Raw genomic sequence first — 23,876 nt, 5'->3', positions numbered from 1 at the left:
TGTAGGTGTTGTTGGATAGGTTTGAAAGAATATAAAGAGCACATAATAAAAACTAGGGGCTGTTTAGATAAAGACGCAATAATGTTAGTATAGCGAGTGTGGAAAAGTGGTGGTAGGAGTTGTGAAATTGTCCCTATGCAATTGACTACTTTACTAGACCGATAGCAAGTTTTATGTGGGAGAGGCCACTGCTAGCATGTCATCCCCGACTTAGAATTCTATGCACTTATGATTGGAACTATTAGCAAGCATCCGCAACTACTGACATTCATTAAGGTAAAACCCAACCATGGCATTAAGATATATTGGTCCCCCTTCAATCTCGTATGCATCAATTTCTATGGTAGGTTGAAGCTTCTATCACTCTTGCCCTCCAATACATAGTCCTATCAACATACAACTAACCCTATGGTGTGATCCACGCACGCGCTCATATGATGGCCACCAAAGGACAACAACATAACCACAAGCAAATTAAACCAATCATAGCAATTCACCAATTACCGATAGGACAATGAAAATCTACTCAGACATCATAGGATGGCAACACGTCATTGGATAATAATATGAAGCATAAAGCACCATGTTCTAGTAGAGGGTACAACGGGTTACGGGAGAGTGGACCACTGTAGATAGATGGGGGAGGGTGATGGATATGTTGGTGAAGATGACGGAGGTGTGGGTGTAGATCACGGTGATGATGATGGCCCCGGCGGCGTTTCGGCGCCACTGGGAGAGAGGGGGAGAGAGCCCCCCTTCTTCTTCTTCTTCCTTGGCCTTCTCCCTAGGTGGGAGAAGGGTTTCCCCGCTTGTCCATGGTCTCCATGGCGTGCGAGGAGCGAGAGCCCCTCCGAGATTGGATTTGTCTCTCTGTCTCTCTCTGTTTCTGCGTTCCTGATTCTGCCCTTTCACCGTTTCTTGTATGCCTGAAGATCCGTAACTCCGATTGGATTGAAACTTCGAACACGATTTTTCTCTGGATATTAGCTTTCTTGCGGTGAAAGAAGGGCAACAACCACCTTACGGGGTGTCCACGAGGGTTGGGGGCGCGCCCATTCTCCTGGGGCGTGCCCTCCTGCCTCGTGGGCCCCTCAAGCATCGTCTCGCGTTGATTCCACTTCTCAAAATTGAGATATATTCCAAAAAAATCTCCATCCGTTTTTATCCCGTTTGGACTCCGTTTGATATGGATTTTTTGCGAAACAAAAAAACATGCAACAAACATGAACTGGCACTAGGCACTGGATCAATATGTTAGTCCCAAAAATAGTATAAAAAGTTACCAAAAGTATGTAAGAGTTGTAGAATATTGGCATGGAACAATCAAAAATTATAGATACGACTAAGACGTATCCCATCTTTATGGAAATGAAACCTAGAAGAACATCATTCGGGCATAACCCTCTTAACGACGCGCCATATCGGAACCCAGGTGTGGTATCAAATGGGCAAGGGTCGGGCCATCACCTCCTTGGTGGTGTGTTGTATCTTGATCTAGATAGGGTGATAAGTGAAGAATCTGGTCATCACATCCTTAGTAGAGCTCTACATCAACGCCCGAGTGTAGTGAAAATGAGCAAGGGTCTTCGCATTTGAATCGATAACGTGAAGGGTAAGAAAGCTAGTCGAGCCTAGTAGGATGCACTTAGGTATAGCTGGAGCGTAGGGTCCCTGATAGAAATGAAGTAGGCATCTTGATCAACAAGAGTCTCAACTATGGAGTGGTAGACGTCAAGAGGCAAGGGGACCGGAGTATTTTGGTCAAGCTGGTGACTTCCACTTTAGGATCCGTATCTAGTGGGATAAGCATGTCGAAATCGCTAGAACGAAGTGGTTGAAACTCAAGGGTGGAGGCATCTCAACCTTTCAAGGAGATGCTCATTTAAGGTGGGCCCTTGAGAGGAAGGAGGTGATTCAAACAATATGTGGATGAAGATGGCGATTTGCATTCGTAAGGTGGCTTTAGAGGAGTTTGGGGTGACCAGGGGAGGTAGAAGCGAAGCTAAAGATACCTAGCGGTTGAATGATGATATCCAAAAGGCATGAGAAGAAAGACTGTTTCAGACGCCTACACCTAGATAGGAGTGCAGAAAACATAGAGAAGTACTGAAAGCACAAGTGCTCCCTAGGTGGTTTTGGTAATTAATGTCAACATATCTCTTGTTGGACTAACACTTTTATCTAGTATGTTTCAGATAAGTTCAACAATGGAGTGGCATGGACTAAAGGATGTGGAAACCCCTTCAAGATGCTAAGGACAAAGGATTGGCTCAAGCTTCAAGCTCAAGACTCTTCATTTTATATTTTAGTGATCCAAGATCACATTGAGTCTATAGGAAAAGCCAATACTATCAAGAAGGCATGAGGTGTTGCTTAATGACTTTCTTGCTCCACAGTGCTTAGTGATATGCTCCAAAAACCCTCAACTACTTTCCCACATTCACACATATGACCTAAACCTAAAGTCAAACTCGACCCCACCGATTCTTTCTATCCGGCACCACCGAGTTCAGATGTCATAGCCACTGCCACAAACCCTAGGCAAATCGGTCTCACCGATAGGGATCTCGGTCTCACCGTTATGGGATTGTAATCTCTCTGTGTATGTCCATTATCAAAATCGGTCTCACCGAGTTTGAGCAATCGGTACTACCGAGATTACAATGCAAACTCTCTGGTTAACTTATTACCAAAATCGGTCCCACCGAGTTTGTGTAATCGGTCTCACCGAGATTATGTTATGCCCTAACCCTAACCATATCGGTCCTACCGAGTTGCATTTCGGTCCCACCGAAAATCCTAACGATCACATTGTTTACTGAATCGGTCCGACCGAGTTTGTTGATTCGGTCCCACCAAGATTGGTAAATTGTGTGTAACGGTTAGATTTTGCGTGGAGGCTATATATACCCCTCCACCTCCTCTTCGTTCATGGAGAGAGCCATTAGAACAAACCTACACTTCCAACTTACGATTTCTGAGAGAGAACTACCTACTCATGTGTTGAGACCAAGATATTCCATTCCTACCATATGAATCTTGATCTCTAGCCTTCCCAAGTTGCTTTCCACTCAAATCTTCTTTCCACCAGGTCCAAATCCTATGAGAAAGAGTTGAGTGTTGGGGAGACTATCATTTGAAGCACAAGAGCAAGGAGTTCATCATCAACACACCATTTGTTACTTCTTGGAGAGTGGTGTCTCCTAGATTGGCTAGGTGTCACTTGGGAGCCTCCGACAAGATTGTGGAGTTGAACCAAGGAGTTTGTAAGGGCAAGGAGATCGCCTACTTCGTGAAGATCTACCGCTAGTGAGGCAAGTCCTTCGTGGGCGACGGCCATGGTGGGATAGACAAGGTTGCTTCTTCGTGGTCCATTCTTGGGTGGAGCCCTCTATGGACTCACGCAACCGTTACCCTTCGTGGGTTGAAGTCTCCATCAACGTGGATGTACGATAGCACCACCTATCGGAACCACGACAAAAACATCTGTGTCTCAAATTGCGTTTGAAATCTCCAAACCCTTCCCTTTACATTCTTGCAAGTTGCATGCTTTACTTTTCGCTGCTCATATACTCCTTTGCATGCTTGCTTGAATTGTGTGAAGATTGCTTGACTTGTGCTAAGATTGCTAAAATCTGCCATAGACTAAAATTGAGAAAAGGCATAATTTTTAATTGATCAAGTAGTCTAATCACCCCCCTCTAGACTTACTTACACTTCTTCTCAAGGTCTTACAAGTACAAGGCAGCAAAGGAGGTCATAAAGTAAGCTGTCAGTAAAGCAAGGGGTTGGGAGTATGAGGATATCTTCCAACCTTTGTGGAAAAGGCAGCGCCTAGGTCACGCTTAGGCGCTAGGCAACGTGAAAACGCCTCGCCTAGGGCATAACTAGTAGTCTAGGTACTGCAAGCTAGAAAATGTCCAATATGTCCTATTCCAATTAGAGTAGCTTACAGTTTTACTCATTTACAAATTATAAAATTCATGTATATTCACATATAATACCCAAAATAAGCCCTTATAGTGAAATCTACACGACCACCTAGGTCACTCTTAGGGTGATTAAGCATCGCCTAGGTGTTCGGCGATGTCCAACCGCCTCACCTACGCCTAGCGCTTTTTCCATCCTATACCAGCTCTTAGACATGAAGAAAAGCGAAAGGGGCATCTATAAGACGACCAAGATCCGAGAAAGGAATGAGGGATGTCAACAAAGTCAAATGCATCAAGGACAAAGCATATCAGTTCCTGGTGAAGGACGAGGAGATTAAGCATAAATGTCGGCGGTACTTCGACAAGTTGTTCAATGGAGAGAATGATAGCTCTAACATTGAGTTGGACGACTCATTTGATGATAGCAACATGTATTTTGTGCGACGAATTCAGGAGTGTGAGATCAGGGATGCTTTAAAAAGGATGAAAAGAGGCAAGGTCATGGGCCCTGATTGTATCCCCATTGAGGTGTAGAGAGGCCTGCAATATTGTGTGGAGTTGGGTGTTGGCCGACTAAAAGGTGGCATGTGTAACAATTAGGTGTAGCAGAGCAGTGCATACTGAGATGGATGTGTGGCCACACAAGAAAGGATCGGGCCGGAATGATGATTTACACCATGAAGTTGGGGTAGCACCGATTGAAGAAAAGTTTGTCTAGCATCATCCAGAAGCTTCAGTGCATAGCAGACGGTTAAAGCACGCTGATAATATCAAGAGAGGTCGGAGTAGACCAAACCTGACATGAGAAAAGTCCGTAAAAAGAGATATGAAGGATTTAAATACCACTAAAGAACTAGCCATGGAATGGAAGTTATCCATGTACATGCCTCACACGTTTTCAACGTATTAATTATTTTGTATGTTTCATGGCTATTACTAGCAATGCCCGCACGGCGGCACACCGCGCCCCATCGATATGTGATGTTTGTACATGTTCGTTGTTGTATGCAGTGAGTTTCAATTTGAAGTGAAAGAACTACATGGATGAGGTTGTAATCATAAAAAGGAAACCATGTTTAGAAGCAAACTGAAAAGGATACATTATTATTACCATGTGTGGTGCATATACGGGAACATGAAACAGATGTTGATACATTTCTATTAAGATTAAATACAATGCGTTTTCTTGTCCACATCATTCTGGTGGAGCTCACTGCATGGTTGCTGCCGTGAAGAAATGGTAAAGAGCCTTTGCAAATTGTTGCATGTGACCAATGGGTGGCTTAGCGCCGGTATAGGTGATGATTGGATCTTCTGTACATGTACTCCAAGTGTACACGTATAGCAAAAAAAAATTACAATCGAAGAAATTGTCCCATATGTTTTAGTATGCCTTGTCAACTCATATTGTTGGGCGGTTAATTACCTCCTTGCGGGCCATGTTGAACTGGCATTGCTTGGTGCGTGCCTTCTTTTGTGGTGAAAGTAGACTATTTGGTCACTTCAAGTACATCATCATAGTTATAATCATTGACGGTGGTGTTTGATCCACTCGTCTACCTATTAATCTTGTCTATTTTAAACTCAATGAACATGGTCTGTTCTGTACCACAATGCCGGTCCAAGATATGCATGAGAGAATGGGCAACCATACCAAAATATGACATGTTCTCTGTCAAGAGTGAACTGATTAAATACGAAAACTTACTATTAGTTTGGGACCCTGCCGGGTAGAATCCGGTGTGACTCTAGCCTTCTGACCGTAAATTTTGTTAACGCGTTTTCTACTTCCGCGTGTACGTGTAGCTATTTTGCGTATTTATCTGAAGTGCATGTGGGTCATCCTTATCTCGCTGACTTTCTTGCATGGGTTTCGTGCGTGTCTACATGCATTCAATCTGCCTCCCTGCCGCCCACTCTCTGTCTCCTTGTCGCCTATTGCATGCGTGCGTTCATTGGCTTCATTGCATACGAATCGGGTGGATGTTTCTGACGAATTAAATATGAACACTTACTATTTATTACGGAAAGTTGAACGGTTACTAAGAGGCACCGCTCTTCAGAGAAGAAATGAATCCCCATCTCAAATCCATGTGAGTGTGTTGTGTAAAAGTGAAACATGATTAGTTTTATTGAAAACAAACAAGGAAAGTATATCAAGCAATTGGAAATTGAATTGTACTTACTCAATCTATATTAAAAAAATTGTACTCCCTCCATTCCTAGTAACAGTACCGCGCCACTGGCGTGTAGTTAGAACCTCAGTTATTTTGTCCGCCATATACGCATTTTCTTGGTAACAAACAAAGAAATAAATGTGTATCAACAAATGTTGCAAAAGACACGAACGCATGTTAGTAGTTTGGCACCTTGCTGAAATCCTAACAATCACACATCACAAAAGGAGAGACTTCACTGATAACTTCAGGTCATGCTACTTAGCATATACTCAGGATTGCCTAATCAGCAACATATTGTACTGCAGTCCGAAATTCAGACCATATTTTAAAGGACTGTGCTATAATCCGGTCGACTGGACTAAGCAACAGATCCGAACGAATCCCTCGATCCTCCTTTCACACGAAGTGGAGCGAGTCATGCGTGGGTTTTCTAAAAAATTAAAGCAAGCACAGAACACATTCAAGATTCTTTTCCCTAATTGTTGCATGCATGCATATAGGACAAAAATATTGGTGTCAGCAAAGATTCTATCGAATTCAAAAATTCAAAATATTTTGTACCACAAACCGTCGCTCCGATTGAAAAATTGTTTTCACATAAAAGATTCGTCGCGACGAGATCTTCGAAACTAGATCCCATGTTGATATGTTTCGACGACTTTTTGTTTCTGGTAAAAAGTTACCACATGCGACCTACATAGGTTATCATGTCCGTGGTGCATAAGTTATCATGTTGTTTACACAAAAATAACAAGGGCATGAAAAAAGTTTCTCAAACATTCTCTTCACATGCACATGTGTGCATGCAATGGAAGAATTTTTTCATGTCATCCTAGTTCTTCTTGTTCGAAACTCCAAAATGTTTTATAGCTTAAATCGTCGGTCCAATCGAAAGTCGATTTCACATAAATATTTTTTGCGACGAGACCTTCGAAAACTAGGTCTCATTTTGATATGTTTTGATGACTTTTTTCGTGCAAATAGTTATCAGGCCCCGGGCTAAAGTTATCAGAACATGCGACGAGACCTTCGGAAGTTATCAGGAGGGGGGGGGGTATGTTTTCAAACAACTTCATCCCGTCCCACCACCCTCCGGACGGTAGTTACTGTGGTATTTATGCGTAAGTTATCACGTATACGGTGCATACAATATCATGCTATTTGACGGTAGTTATAGGTGATGTTTTAAAACACCTCCTCCCCCGAGTCAAAGTTATCACGGTATTTGCGCATGAGTTATCAGATTTATGGTGTGTAAATTATCATGCTAATTACGCAGAAGCTATCGGGGGATATCTTCAACCTTTTCTCCCGGGTCTAAGTTATCACGACGTTTGTGCATGAGTTATCATGTTTGTTAAATTATCATGCTATATACGCATAAGCTACCGGGGGTGTATTATACCACATGTAGCCTGATACCTACAAAAATTAACGATGTTGATAACTATAGTACATCTTGCCCGATAACTGCATAGTAACCATGTTGATAACTATAGTAGATATTGCCCGATAGCTATAGTAGATATTGCCCAATAACTACAAAATAACCATGTTGATAACTATAGTATATCTAGCCTAATAACAACAAAATACCCATGTTGGTAACTATAGCGCATAGTAACTATGTTGTGAGATGGTGCATCTTGCCACTCTTCAAAAATTTGATGCGGGAGAGGACGGGCTTTGGACATTCCTAATCTACTTAAATCCTCCAAAATCAAGTACATGCTGAAGCATGTTTTCAAAATTGATTGAACACTGTTTTTCAGAATCAAGTACACGCTGAAACAAGGTATTTACACACAAGTTATCGGGGGGTGTTTTTTAACAACAATTTTCGTGGGCCAAAAATGTTAGCGTGATGTTTGTACGTGAGTTGTCAGCTATGGTGTGAGCATATTACCATAATATTTACACAAAAATTACCCGAGGGTGTTTTGCAACAACTTTTCACACAGGTCAAAAGTTACCGCGTCATTTGTACGTGAGTTATCAGCTTTGACGTGCGTACATTACCATGATATATATACAGAAGTTACCGGGTATCTTTTCAACAAATTTTCTCCCAAAAATAATTGTAACGGTGTTTGGTGCACAAGTTATCAGGACTGTGATGCGTACATTATCACATCATTTACACAAGAGTTACCGAGCATATATTTTAAGCAACTTTTTTTCTCATATTTGTTACACAAATTAGGGCGTTCACCCATTAACTTTTCAAACACTAACTATAGTAGATATGGTAGTCCAATACCAAGTTTTTATTCACTTGACAAAACACATGCACTAGCTGGTACGTGCTTTGCCTAGTTTGATCCGGTCTAGCTTGAGTCTAGTGTCAATCTTTATGTAAGGTCAAAAATAACTATTTTCTACCGTTAGCACAACAATGAGTTCTGTCTAAGGTGGACACCTGGTGTAGTTTAGCGCCTCGCCTTAACCTCGTCCTGTGCTCGAATCCCAGCTAGCGCATGCGTCGTTTCTTTTTTCACTAGGATGACAGTGACGCGGAAAGTCGCCAGGAAAACCGGGCGTGACATCGGAATTTACTGGGTCCAGAGAAAAGACCGGCCGAAAAATCGGGATATGCGGAAAACTAGCAAGGGCGAGGGTATCCGCACGATGTAGATCTGACGGTAGGCGAGGCGTTTGGATCTGTCGCTAACTTTCAGTCGACTGGAAGTTAGCTTTCTCGTATTTTAAATCTAACCAAGAAATTTTAAAATGCTCGCCTCCGTCAAATCATACTGGAATAAGAAGCATGGTCATGTGACAACACTTTGGTATATGATTTTGGTAAAAGTTGCATGATTAAGTGACTGCATAAATACCTATACCATGAAAGCAAAATCTAAATAATCATATTTCCCTAGGACAACATTAGCTTGATAATTCTACATTAAACCTTCCATGTGTACCCAAGGAGCGTTAAAGACTCCTTATCATACCACTCAGTTTGATAAAAAAAAATCCGAGGATGAATCGACATGTCCACCCAAGGAGCGTACAACTCAGTTACCCAAGAATTACAAATAGCAAGCCCATATAACTCGCTTGTAAATCCCAGAAAATCTCAAAAAAAAAAATCCTTTAGGTACGTGAATAGAGGAGTTAGTAATACCTTAAGAAAGGATGTCCGAAAAAGAATACCTTAAGAAAGAAATTAATAGTTTAAGGATTATACATGTTGGTGTATCCAATCAAATTAATTAGTTTTAAAGATGTATACATGTTGGTGTACCCGAGTATGCATGTTCTGCCCAACTTTGGATTATGTTAAAATAATCAGAAGTAGTAGCTTCGAGCTGAATTAAAGTATGGGCGTTAAAGACTCTCCTTAGTTGTTAACTAGTACTACAAGATCATCCAATGTACAAACCCTGAACTGGAAAGCATCAAGCTAAGGGCTAAATGAGCAGCTAGCACAAAAGTTTGCGGGTAGCAATAGACCAGGCAGAGCTACTGCTACCACCATTATTCTGCATGGCAAAGAGAGAAAACAGGACTACTTCGCGCATGTAGCAGACAGTGAGATGCTTCCCGCGGAGCGCTCGAGTTGAGGAGGAAGAGTTAACACTCACCTCAGATTCCGGCCGCGGCGCTCACACAATATTGGGCAAACTCAAAGGAGCTCGTGGCAGTTTGCTCCAAGGCCGGGTCTCTCTGGTCGTCCCTTTCGGGCTACGGCCTCCGCCGGTGCAAGGACAGGATCGCCATCTCTGAGACCGTCATGAGAAAAGCCGCAGTAGTCACAACAGTCCTCCCCGATGGCCGAGGGCATCGATCCCAGCAACGGCAACGGCGACGACATCCGCCATGAATGCAGAACGGCCCTGCACAACACCGCAGCCACCACGACGCCCAACAACAGCATCACATATAGCAGGAGGCCGACCTGGACGGCGGGGACTGCTCCGGCAGAAGCACGGAGACCAACAACAGGCCCACGCAATCGAGGAGGCTGGGCCTGGACGCCGCGGACCATTACAGCTAGAAGAAGAACGAACATGTAATTCAATCAATGTAGATGGAAAAAAAGAAACAAAGCCCACGTAACACTAGGAGATCATAGGAGGCAAAGCCTATTTATAACTCATGAAAAGACAAGAGGAGAAAACGAGAAGGAACACGAAAGAGCCAGCCACATCGTTTCTAGACGAACGAACAAAGCGGCACCGTTCAAAGCATAGATCGCAACGTGGACCCTGGCGAGATGCACAAGCGAGGGAGCAATCACGGCGCAGCGACAGCGAAGCCCACCTGATATCGGCCCATACATGTAGGCATCCACGCAAGAGAGATCATGCAGTCAGGTCAACGTGGAAGAGATGGCCCACACAAACCCAGAAAATAGCTAAGCGCACAAAGCGCACACACGGGAATACAAACCACGTTAACAAAATTTTCACGGAAAGCCTGTAGTCACAGCCGATTTCTACCCCATGGCCTCCCAAAATAATAGCACGTGCCACATTCATAATTCATCATGGGTCATTTTCACCCAAGTGGATGAATCTTGGAGCGAAAACCTTGCCGGATATAGAGGCTTGGGTATCTTTTAATTATGTAATGTTTTAAAATCATTTTTAGGGACTAACATATTAATTCAGTGTCGAATGTCAGTTCTTGTTTTATGTTGTTTTCTAATCTCACCACAAGAAAATACTTTAAAAAAATCAAAGAATTATGAGAAAAAATTGCAGGCAAGTTTCAAGTCATCGGAGGACCAAGGCCCAACACATGGGGAGGCCTAGAGTGCATAGGCACCCAGGTGCTAAGGGCACCTACGCACCCTATGGCAACCCCTGGTGCCTCTGGTGTGCGGTGGCTTATATACCACCAAAACTGACGCCATGATCATCGAATATTTTTTCGCTGCGCCACTTGCATTCCGAGATGATCTTCATTTTGAACCCTGTGGCATGAGGCCCTTTCATGGATCAGATGATGGCGAACCGCAAGGCCACCGTCGCTGGAGAGGACTTCGTAGATGGATGACATCAGCCCATCTAATTCACCCTGCTACCATTGTGCAATGGCACCTCCTCTCACGGTGGATTTCGAAGCATAGCAATGTCGTCGTCTTCGACAATACACAATCCATCATTGTTAGTCATTTCGACGCGGCAATGCCATGGATTGTTCATGAGTGAAGGCAGGGGGCAGGGGGTCTAGAGCAACTCCCCTCACGGTTGCTCCTTTGACGTGTGGGGTTAGATCCGGGTGTTAGCATGGTCCTCGGCTTGTATAAAACTTTTTGTTGTCTATCTCTGCATCGAGACACAAGCTAATTGTGAGGTCTTTTTCTTTGAAAAAGAGGATAATCTCTGCATTGGCATAGATCGATGCACATAGCCATATGTTATTATTTATTTAGTAATGTCGAACAAAGTCAAACATCAATCCGATTTAGATCAGTTTACAAAAAACAAAGAAAATCCTGAGGCCATCCAAATCGGATCTGCCTCGCAGCAACTTCTCCCGGTGATCATGGACCTTAATCCACCGGTCGACATGGGTTCGAAAAACAAAAGGCACGCTACTCCTAGACAAATCCTTCAAAAGGGATCACCGCATGTGTGTTGTTGTTAATGGGTCCAACCAAAGATAAAACTTGGTAGCAACATCTCCCAATTATCATGGACCTTAATCCACTGGTCCACATGGGTTCGAACAACAAAAAAGAGTACGTATTCCTAGACAGGTCCTTCAAATGGGATCACCGCATGTGTGATGTTGTTAATTGGTCCAACCAAAGATCTTACATGGGATATTCATTCCTTGAAGCCAGTCTTTGAGCTATCAAAGAATACGGTCAAAGCGGGTTGAGCACCTCACCCGCCTGCCTCTAACCACTGCCACAGCACCTTCAACTAAGTAAGCTTCGCTCACCGGCAGTTTTGTTAATAGGCAGTACCAGCACCTCTACAACTAGCACGGAAAATGCAACCAGATAAATACTGGACAGACATTTGTAACTGATCACAATCCAGTAAGATAAGCTTCCAGATGATTCTTAGTACATGGCTATATCAGCAACCATAATTCCTAGTAAGTACTCCCTCCGTCTCTTAATATAAGAGCGTTTTTGACACTATACTAGCGTAAAAAACACTTTATATTATGGATGGAGGGAGTAATAAAGATGTCATCACCCATAAGTTTTCACCATACATTGACAAATGCCCCAAAAGAAGTCGGCATATAAAGCAGCCACATAATTCTACTTTAGCAGATAAGTAGTCCTATACAAAAAGGTCGTTTTTAGGTTCTAGAATGGCTAGCCGTAGTTTCTGCATCAGCTGTCAGGTGCTCAAGGGTTCACACCTGCTACTACAGGCTTCACCTCTTCCGTTTCATCATCCGAGGAAGAGCTGCCACAGTCTAGGAACTCAAGGGGCCGCCAGGAACGGGAGGTACTTCCAGCTTCACAACGGTCGCAGCTTCAGTCTGGACGGCTGCTTCAGTTCTAGCAATTGCTACTTCAGGAATTTCTTGCTCTGTTTCATCATCAGAGGAAGAGCTGCTGGACTCCGACGAAGGCTCTGGAGCATACATATCATCGCTGTCTTCATGGTCCACCTCCTCGAAATATTTCACCACATTCCTTTGCCTTCTCCCACGTCCAAGATCCACCTTGGGAGTGAGAGGCTTGAAAACTTTCAGATCATCAACATTGGGGGAGGGAGGTACTACTACATCCTCGGCACCATGAGCAAAGCTCACGATGCTGCCAAGATAACCGTTGTCATCTGAAGTGCACATCTCGCCACTCGAAGGGTCTAACTTGAGGAGACTCTCGATGGCCTCGTCATCATAATGGATTGATACAGCATTGATCTTCTTTTTGTCCACTATTGTCTTTGCTCCATGTAGTAGAATTGACTGCAGCTCATCCACACTTGGCTTCTTGGAGTTGGAAGAGTTCATTAACATATTTTCAATGGCCAGCTTCTGTTTAGACTTCTGCAGTATCTTCTCTTCAACAGAACATTTGGTAATAAGCTGGTAAACAACCACCGGCCGGGTCTGGCCAATCCGGTGAGCCCTGGACTGTGCTTGCAAGTCCATAAACGGGTTGAAGTCTGGATCTGAACACAGGAAGACAAAATAAGTGCCAAGAGGACTTGAGGCAAACGAAACAGACAACTAAAAACCACTCACCATATATAATTACTCTATTAGCACCAGGCTGCGATAATAGTGAACAATGTTAGTCCAGTTCCATATAAATGAGAGAAATACAAACTGACGAGGTTGTGAGTACTAGAATTCATACCAGGTCAATACCTAGACCACCAGCACGAGTTGACATCAAGAAAATAAATGTTTCACTTTCAGTGTTGTTGTATTCTTTTATGCTCTCCTGCCTCGCAGAGAGTGCTGTCTGTCCATCTATGCTGCGCACCAACAGAGATACCAAGTGAAAAGAAGAAAGAGAAGGAATGTGAGCTACAATCTGGGATGGGTGAAGAAACTATATTGAGCATCACTGCAAGATAGGATAAATAGAATCATCTATCCATGAGAAGATTCCGTGGCAAATGCATGTCTGATTAATGAACCATACCGTGCATATTTGTATCCCAGGAAAGAAAGGAAGTCCTCAAGAATATCAAGCATCTTCGTCATCTGGGAGAAAATCAATACACGGTTCCCTCTTTCTTTCAATTTTGGGAGCAACTGCAGATCAACAAATGCCAATTATTACAACCAACGATGAACTGGGACAGAAAGAGAACGCGACTTGTGGAACAAATAGTCAAGCAACACCTAGATAGGATGCAGTAGTAGGTCAAGGTACCTTGTCTAAGAGTTGAAGTTTCCCTGATGCAGAAACAAGTGACTGGAAAACATCTTCTCCTTCGTGCTGTTTAACTTCCAATCCTGGAAATAGATACTGGTGAAGGAGAAACAAATTAGCAGGAGAAACAAGACTCAAAGTTAAAATCTATTAGTTCGCATGAAAACATACTACAGAATGTACAATTCAAAATGCACAAGACACACTGCACTATATATGTTATGTCACCGCCTCACGCAAATCTTTGTCAAAATGTTTGTTGGCGTGAAGTATCCAGAAGCATACAGTTCCATAAGTATACAACAAGAAAGAGGTATGGTTCAAGTGAAAGAGATGTAGCCAAGTTCAACAACTAAGTGGAAGCAAAATCTACCGGATGATTGCAGCATTTCCGCAGCTCCATAAGTACATTGTTCAGAGAAAGCTTCCTACCTGAAAAGGTGCACACCAGATCTGTCAGCCCCAATGTAAATATTACCTGGCTAGCACAAGTACATAAGCCCAATTATAAGAACAGCGTATGAAAGTTAGATAACTTGGTTCCCACCACACAGATTTTCCATGAGAATGATATAATATGGGTTCCTCAAGTAAAAAATGCTCTCAGTGAGTGCCCTGATCTTTGCTCTTTGTCATCGTAAGTTGCTGATCAGAAAATCTAAGCTAGAAGCTTATGACAAGTGCATGTGACATTGAAGTTTAGACATAGATCAATCCAAGTATAGTTGGTGAGCTACACATCATGAGCTAATTCCAAGATTTTTGTGGGATGACCCCGTTTTTCTAGTACAGTTGCAGTTGAGGGACTTGTGGTAAAAGCACAGAGCACTAGACGGCCATGATAAATTTAAGGCCTAAAGAAGTTGCAGTCAAGCCAAAACTCTACATATTATAAAAGCACTGGTCAGATATCACTCGCTTCGCAAAAACTGCTCTCTTATATTCAAACTTGGTATGCATAATGACATAATGTTAGCACAGACCAGACATCTGGAGGCATTGCAACGCCTGTGTATTTTATGGGTGAAGGCTGGACTACAAGTCGTTGACAGAGACAATCCTCAACAAGACAAACTTATGGCGGCTCAATGGCGCTAAGGATCTCAGGAAGTGATGTTGCATGCTAGACATCCAGAACTGACTAGCCTGGTTTTGCTACTCTGTAGCCTAGTATTTGCTTCCTTGTAGCCCTGTTTTTGTTGCTATAAGTTTTCTTTTGGTTGTTGGTCGCTCGCATACTAGTGGGGCATTGTACTATGCGCCTTCTCTGCGTGTTCTTCTAATACAAAGTGGCACGCATTTAGATGCATGGTCGAGAAAAACATTAGCACAGACCAGCTTTATCAAAAAAAATTGATGCAGATTAATACAAAATGGTAAGGTGTATAAACTAATGATAAATGCAAGTGAAAGACTCTTCAACTGACCATACTGAATAGCACTATTCAACTTTGAGTAGTTTTTCTCTAGAATATTAATGTAAAGATCTCTCTGAGAATCTGTAAGCGCACACGGAACTTCCACCCACTTCTTTGTTGGCATAGAATCTTTTAGCACATCAGATTTCATTCTCCTCAACATCCTAGCAAATCAAACATGAAAGAACTAAGAGCCACATCCAAGTTATCAAATAAACAAAGTAAATAACTTTTATCATTAGACAGAAAAATACCTAGGCTTTAGAATATCATGAATGCGAGCAATTTTTTCATCAATTGTCAAATCCAGTTCAGATTCAATTGGTGAGAACAACGCATCAGCCTTTGGGTCAGAGAACTCATCTGGATCAATATAGTGAAGCAACGAAAACAATTCCAAGATGTTATTTTGCAACGGTGTTCCCTGTTCGGTGAAGAGGAAAAAGGTCAAAGCACATGATTAGATCATTCCAGAAAAGGGCAATTAAAATGCACTTCAGTGAGAACTATGCTAATTGATAACAGGCAATATGTCACTTCCATAGAACATCTAGCACGAAAATGTTCTATGGGTTATTCAAGACCGGTGTTGCTTTAAGAAGACTAGTGGTGAACGGCATCATCCAATCCAATTAGATTACCATGGTGACATGCAGCAGACATTATGTTGGTGGCAGTGCAAGACAGCTGCAAGCCTGCAATGCCTCAAATAACATTCATTTGGTCCGTGGAATCATAGGGATTGTGGAGTAAAATTAATATTACTATTACGAAATGCTATGCCTACGGGAACTGTGGAGTTGGAATACTTTCTCTTACAAAACTAGTGGGGCAAATGGCATCATTCCCCCAAAGTATGTAGACCTCTTTCTGATGAAAAAACTTTGGATGGAGCTCTTTCTAAAAACAAGGAAACCAATGCCAAGCTGGTATGACCAGCTCCAAATCGATGATACCACAAAATATGAGTGCACCCTTATGATACACAATATATATCACAGCTAAAGTATAACTTTCAAGGATTTTGCAGGAAACAGATGTATTGCCCGGAATCAGATCAGCTCGTGGTTGCCACAAAAGCTACTTGAACCATTAACGGGCTGGACATACCATCCCCAACTACTGGGTAGGAAGCATCCCAGTCCTGGGCTTACCAGTAATATCAAGTTCTAAAGGACGCCAGATGTTTCTCAAAAAAGAACATAGATGGGACAAATCATTAACTTCTAAAATTAGGCAAAAGTACAACTAGGGCTAGGGTATAGAAGACTTACTGTAAGTAGCAACCGGAATTCTGAGCTATATTTTTTTAGGCAGGATGCAAGATTGCAATCAAGCTTCTTCAATCTGTGAGCCTCATCAACTGAAGTGAAAAGGGAGGTGATGCACAACAGCAGAAGTGTTAAGTGCAGGCTCATAACAGATACAAATTAAAACTAGATAACCTCAATACAGCTAAAAAACTTACTGACAATCATTGACCACTTAATTTTTTGTAGAACTGCTTTATCAATTTGGATAATCTCATAACTTGTCACTAGAGCATCAAATAGAGTCTTCCCTTCGGTAGAGTACATTTCATGAGCTTGAATACACTTTCTGGAGTCCTTATCTCCTTGGTAAACAATAATATTAAGATCGTGTGCCCAGCGATCAAATTCCTAATGCACATAAAATGCATCAGAAATTACAGACTGTCCAGCTAACATAATAAATAATTTTGATACAGCGTGAAGATTTTGATGATGAGGGCAAGAATTAAGGGAAATGGCTTAAGCTCCTTTATTACAAAGGTTTATGGTACTATGGCAGAAGATCATGAAAGGTTATACAAACCTTTTTCCATTGCAGTAGGATGCTCTTTGGAGCAAGAACCAACGCAGGAGATGTTGTGAAACTTCCCTTGATTATGTGGCTGAGAAAGCTGACAACTTGGACAGTTTTGCCAAGACCCATTTCATCTGGCAATGGAAAAGGAAATAGAGGAACTCCCATTATTGTATCTTTACAATATAAAAGGAAAAAAGAACAATCAAGCATATAAATAACCGAGACATATGAATTGGGTAATTCAAAAGTAATGCCCTACATCAACGCTCTTGGTAAGTATACATTTTAAAAGTAACTTTCAAACCTTCGTAAGTAATAAAATTTATTAGATTACATCGCATAAATTTGTGCAGAACAAACAACGGACGTAAAAAATCTCTATATCATGCACTGCGATGCAAGGCTTTTCGTTATCTCAAAAAAATTGTAAGGAGATAATGCTTGGGTAATGCACTGATACAAGTGCATGTGTCGCGTGTTTTTTTTCATTTTTTTGACGAACCTAGCAGGTGCTCTTCTTTTGCATTAAGTAGAGGGAAAAGTCCATCACAAGACAACAATTATATCATAGGGGAGAACTGTAGAAAAGTTCAGCTATCATGCATTGTGGCTTTAGTGTTCAGGAACATACCAGCAAGAATAACGCTCCTCCTAGATTTAAAATTATCGAACATCCATTTTAACCCTTGAAGCTGATAATCGTATAGTGCATCATTGTGTACATTTTCTGATACCATCCCTTCGATGTTCATTGGGCTGACACAATCAACTCTTCGTGAAGTATTTTGATGCCTTTTGACAAGCATAGAAACAGCTGACTGCACGCCTTCAGTGGAATACGACTCCCATGTAGCATCACAATAATCAAGGCCTTTCCATTTCACAAGGAATTCATATCCTTCAAAGTCTTCATTATCCTTGGAACTAGCTAAGACGTCACATAAACCAAGATCAAACTTCCGATGACATGCAATGGCACGATCTACTTCAAACCATTCAGGTTTCCTTTGATCGTCCGTGTAAACCTCTTTAGGCAAGCTGCCAACAATAAGTTTATATAATCATAAGAGCAATCAAAAGAAGTGTTACCAGTTAAGAACACAGGGCATAAATTAGAAACAAATGGGAGGTATAAGTTCATAATAGTATATGCATATACGAGTATCATTCAATTCTTAAGGAGTAACGAGAAGAAGCAAGCAAATCAGTAGAGGGCATACTGAAACTGCATACATAAAGAATACTTGTTTGACTACAGCAATACAGAAAACTTTGCCTACATGAACCAACATAGACTGGTTCAGATGTGACAACAAAATGACACTACCAATTACACTTACACAAAAGGCCAAAGGGCTTACGTATTCTTCCTTATGTAGCTTTGTGCTCGTAGACGGTCAAAAACAAGAAGCCAATCAAGTGGAACCTAGAGCATGTAAAATTCAATTGTCTCAGTAAAATAATTATAAATCTCGCATCGATCATAGTGACTTCGCATAACAGAACACCATTCTAACAAAGGAAATCTCTAGGTAAGTTTATAGCCATGCTAGGAATCAACTGCAATGCTGAAGCAGGTACAATAAACAGTGTAGCAAGGAGGAAAACGCACCCAGCAGTCATGGTGATGAGAAAGTAATTGCCACTTCACTAGGATTTGATACTGGAAATCTGACTCCTGAAGAATCACCCGTCTGCAACCTACAAGCCTTTGGATCTTTTTTGAGGCATACACTTCCATCCCCTTAGACAAGGATGCTTTATCGAATTTGCACAGAGGACACACCAATATGCCTTTAGTATCTTGCATCGGAGGACTAAGACAGAAGGTGTGGAAGCTACGAGAACAGCTTGAATTCTGGCACTGGATCAGAAGACAGCTGCCAGCTCCACTCTGTGCACAAATATTGACAGATATAAGGCAATGAAAAATAACCAGCTCAACAAACCTTACAAATTCCTCACAAAAATAACGCACCTTACATATTGAGCAAATAGGTCCACTAGAAGTGCCTTTGCAAGGTTTTACGGTACTACGCAATAGCTCGTCATCTGATATAAAACAGAAAGTTCATTAGAATATCAACCTCACAACAAGCACATGTACCCGGCAGATCATTAAAAGGCCGTGTGAACAGCAAAGCTACAACAAGCATGATCAAGTATAGCTGCAATATCCTGTACCTCAAGAACATTAATTCATGAATGGTACACACGTATACACAGACATATATAGTAACAGTTAAGAAATTTCTGTGATGACTTGGTTGTCAAGTACCAACTGTGCATAACATTGGCACTGTAAACTCTTGATCACAAGGATAATAAACTGACGGTTCTCAACAAATCGGTTAGTTATTTACCTGATCCTGTGGATGAAGACACTGACAACATATACGAAGAAGCTTCGGTGCAGTTCTCCTAAAATGGACAGAAAACATTTATCACTTGATGAAGAGCAGGAGTTAATGGACTATTTTTGTTATGTATTTACATCTGAAACATTGTCAGCCTTCTGTTTCTCTTGTAGACGCTTTGACATTCTTCTGCATGGAATTGCCTTCCTATGATCTGAGGTGATTTCAAAAGTTAACTTTAACACGTGTAGCACATGATGTTCGAGAAAAAATTGTAAGGCACATGATCACCCAATTGGCACAGAATAAATACAACTCACTAGGCCTTAAAAGATGTATTTCTTAACCCTCTGTGGGTTGTCATAAAAATTTAATCTAATCAAGAGGAGGCAACTGACCAAAGAAAAAATTGTAAGGCACATGATCACCCCATTGCCACAGAATAAATACAACTCACTGGGGCTTAAAAGATGTATTTCTTAACCCTCTGATTATTAGAAGCTTAAGTGAAGGTTGCAAGTTTGACCCAGTACACAAACAAATCATGAAATTTATTGTGCAATGAACAAAGACAATTAGTAAACATAGTCCTCTGTCATATCATCTTAATTGAATCCTTGATTATCCAATTTAAGTTTTTTTAAGAAAAAAAATGCTTCCAAAAGGCAGCTCAATTTACTCCAGAAAAATGCATATGAAGCAAAACACATGGTGCACAAGATGTAATAAAAATATTCATCTCAAAGGGTGCCCACTTACTATCCACACTGTCACTATCAGAATCGTCGTCAAATGCATCATATGTAGTTCGCATTCTGTGTCGAAGACGCTTTGATCTTCGTTGAGGGGGCAAGTGATCATAATCTGCACAGTGCAAACTTTAAATTATTTGCACATGGTACTGCTGAAAGTTATATCAGAAGAATGGTTATATGTCTGTCTCATTTTGTAGGGTCATTTTGGTTGGTTAAGATCAGGTTTTGGCAATTTAGCATAGCGCACACAAAAAATGAACACTAAAGCATACCATAATCAGAGCTACTCCGTGATGTGTGTTTATCTTCAGCCAATTCACCACTATAATACTCAGATATAAATCTCTTTCTGAGGCGGTTTGGCCTCCTTTGTTGAACCAACGTTTTGGACTCTGACACCATTTGGAATTTACATATCAAGAGGTATATAACAATTTCACCCTAATTCATACATCTGTAAGGAACTCACTCTTACCATCCTCGCTGTTCACAAATACATCATGCTGACTCTCCATGCTACTCAATTCTTGCTTTGCAGCTAGGTTTCTCTGTAGACGTTTGGATCTTCTGCATGGATGCAACATTTGCCCACCTGCAGTTTAAATAAGTTCAGACTCATATCGTAAGTCAAAACTGTAAAACAAACCATACTTCATAATCTGTGAAACACCAGTAAGAATTAACAGAAGAAGGCATATGTAACAACTTCACTCTAACCAATACATTACTAAGTTTCAAAACAGTAAATAGCTCACTCTTACCATCCTTGCTGTCTGCAAATACATCATCCTCGCCCTCCCTCCCAACCGAGTCTTGCTTTCTAATTTGCTGTCCACATAGGCGTTTGGAGCTTCTACATGCAGGCAACATTTGCCCACGTACTGCAGAAATAATTTCAAACAAATATTGTGATTCAAAATCCCAAAACGATCTCTAACTTTGTGTAACTATGCTAAATATCTTATTAAACTAAATTAAAGAAGTTTACAGTCACTAAGAGGCTAGATATACCCCAAATTATTAGGAAAAAGAACTCGGCAGCAGATTTTGGTGGGTTACAGATTGGCACAGTGCAGAATAATCGAATGTGGATAAGAATTGCTACAGTTGCATAGCAAATTGATCTCCATTTATATGTGTACTTTTGTATGGGGCTCACAATTGTACCACGGTTGGGCAGATTGTAGACATCAGTGAATCAAATATGTTCACTTTCCAAAAGAAATGCGAACATACGAACGAGATCCAAGCATGTACTTGGGCATGTACAAGCAGAGTTGTTGTACAGGCTCCCCCAAAATCTTGGAGCCCCCTTTTTTCTTGAATAGTAGTACTTAGTGTGTCTAGTTGAAGAGTTAATGAGCAATAAAAAATACGAAGTAATGAAGCTTAGACATTAAGAGATAAAATTACTTGTTGAGAAATATCTCATGTTAGGTATAGTATCTCCACTCCACCTCACGTGTCTCTTTTATAACTTACTTAAAACTCCCAATCCAACACCTCAACAAACAAATTAATTGCATAAACTTAACTCTTGGTGTTCTCTCTGTCCTGAAATGGTAAAGAAGACACAAATTGCTCTAATCACATTACCATGATGCTGGGAGGATGGAACATTCCGTCTCCTTGTGCCACTTCTGCATGCTAGAAGGATGGCACATTTTAACGGTTTCAAGACTTGCTTCTTGGCAGGTTGTAATTTGTTGAGGAAAAAAATGTTCAATCGTTTTTCCATTCAGGTTCTAATATAAGTTTAAGTGTCAATGGGCCCCCAATTTCTCAGTTACAGCCCTGATAATATTGTGCCACACTCTGGGAACAATTAACAAAATAAGCAACACAAAAACTCGGGAGAGATATCAGTGTTCCTCCCAACACACATACCTTCATCATTGCTCAGCTTGACATCAGCAACATTTAGCTCATCCTCATGCAACTCAGAAGTTGCAGCACCACCAGCAGCTGTTCGCTTTCTAAGACGCCCCAGGTTCTTTGTGGAAATTATCAAGCAGTAATCAGGTGCAAACACAAACAGTGAGTTAGTTGATGTATCGAACATGAACAGGGTTTCGTGCCTGAGGCGACGATTGTGAGAACTGAGAAATGTGAACTTCTAATCACACCTTCCTCGGTGGAATCGCATGGGGGCGCCTTGAAATCCTCTGCCGCACATCCCTCCACGATTTCTCCTTTCGGTGGTTGCTGCGTCGCTGACTTCACATCATCTGTAAAATAAAATTGCAAAAAAAAGTGATAATCCGAACGAAATTTCGTATCCGACACAGTGATCAACACAGCGACCGTCCGAAAACGAAGATGTTACTATGTTAACCCGCAACAAAAAGCGAAGAAAAATCCAGCTCACAAGATTGGGGGGCAATTTGTTTCGGATCGGGAAAAATACCAATCGATGCGCTCTCAAAAACGAAATCGACCGGTGCGCTCATATGCATGGCAAATGCCGGTCATTTCCAACCCCGACCAAACGAGTACCTCGAAAGCTCGCCTAAACATCCGACCAACAACCTACAGCTACGTGAATCCGGCGAAACTTCAAGCTAAAAGCCTAAAATCGCCTGGACGCCCTATCTAAACCAAATGCAGGAGAAATAAAAAGGCAAGAGATCACGCGCGGGCGACCCATATCACTCACCATCGCTGAGTTCGATGACCTGGACGCCGGCGGCGCGCTCGCCCCGCGGCGGCCGAGCGGCGGCGGCGCCGCCTCCCCGCCGCACTCTCCCCCTCCCGCTCCTCCCCCCTCTCATCGGCGCCGATCGGCCGGGGTTCGCGGCCGCGCCGGCGTGTGGGATTAGCCGCTTAGGGTTTCCTCCCGGGTTTGAAACGACGGCGGCTAGGAGGACTACTGGGATGTGTGCTGCGAATGGGGTGGGGGCGTGGGTTTAGTAGCTCGCGCGCGGGTTGGGGGTGAGCACTGGCGGGAAGTTCCATGGCGCTGGTTTCGTAGGTGGAGCCGGTGTTTGAGGCTGGGGAGACGGGATGTGGGTCCTGCGTGGTGGGCTGGCTGTGGTTTCCTGTGGGACTGGTCCATGGAGGTGGTTCATGGGCGGGAAGCAGAGGCGGCGCGGGCGACGTGCGAGCGGGGAGGAGGGATTAATTGGGTGCGGGTGGAGATTTTCTGCGGCCAGTTCACCCCTGCCGGTGGGTAGGCGCTGTTTCTACTCTGAGAGATTCCTCGGTTGTCGTATGGGAGAAGATATCCGTGCGGATTGTGCGGCGTCCCCCAAAATTAACACGCTGGTGTTGTGGTTTTGATGAGATCTTTTGTGGAGATGTTTGAATGTACTGGAAAATGTGAGAAATTAATGTGGTTGCGTGAGGTAAAAAAGTGCATCACGTCATCATTTTTTGGTCTACTAAACTTTAATACTAACTCGACATGTGTTGAGACTATAAAAAAAAAGATTAATGGATGGGGCAAATCTTCTGCCTCCATTTTGAAAAAATGATTATGAAAAAAAAAAGAATCTTAATCCCAAGCCTATATCATGCTTACCCACCAAAAACGTCTCATGACACGTCCCATGCGATGCGGTGTACATTCTGCTCACCTCACATCTTCTTCTGAGT

The 23,876-nt window shown here is 42.2% G+C and overlaps 1 protein-coding gene across 1 annotated transcript in view; it reads right to left on the bottom strand.

The window, feature by feature from the left end:
- Positions 1 to 23,360, bottom strand: part of LOC123071828 (chromodomain-helicase-DNA-binding protein 3) — a gene marked incomplete in the record, with an annotated part of 69,068 nt that extends 45,708 nt beyond the window's left edge. Inside the window, 22 exon segments of the mRNA XM_044495407.1 lie at positions 13,283 to 13,310; positions 13,398 to 13,518; positions 13,689 to 13,801; positions 13,923 to 14,018; positions 14,296 to 14,354; positions 15,350 to 15,504; positions 15,595 to 15,764; positions 16,615 to 16,703; positions 16,809 to 17,001; positions 17,177 to 17,301; positions 17,802 to 18,208; positions 18,532 to 18,596; positions 18,783 to 19,064; positions 19,149 to 19,222; positions 19,534 to 19,591; positions 19,665 to 19,741; positions 20,287 to 20,391; positions 20,555 to 20,674; positions 20,758 to 20,874; positions 21,044 to 21,163; positions 22,170 to 22,510; positions 22,939 to 23,360. Of these exon segments, the coding sequence (XP_044351342.1) occupies positions 13,283 to 13,310; positions 13,398 to 13,518; positions 13,689 to 13,801; positions 13,923 to 14,018; positions 14,296 to 14,354; positions 15,350 to 15,504; positions 15,595 to 15,764; positions 16,615 to 16,703; positions 16,809 to 17,001; positions 17,177 to 17,301; positions 17,802 to 18,208; positions 18,532 to 18,596; positions 18,783 to 19,064; positions 19,149 to 19,222; positions 19,534 to 19,591; positions 19,665 to 19,741; positions 20,287 to 20,391; positions 20,555 to 20,674; positions 20,758 to 20,874; positions 21,044 to 21,163; positions 22,170 to 22,344 (2,749 nt within the window).
- Positions 23,361 to 23,876: the final 516 nt, after the last annotated feature.

The sequence above is a fragment of the Triticum aestivum genome, chromosome 3B, assembly GCF_018294505.1.
Source record: "Triticum aestivum cultivar Chinese Spring chromosome 3B, IWGSC CS RefSeq v2.1, whole genome shotgun sequence".
NCBI lineage: Eukaryota > Viridiplantae > Streptophyta > Magnoliopsida > Poales > Poaceae > Triticum > Triticum aestivum.
This window is presented reverse-complemented; position numbering and strand designations above follow the sequence as displayed.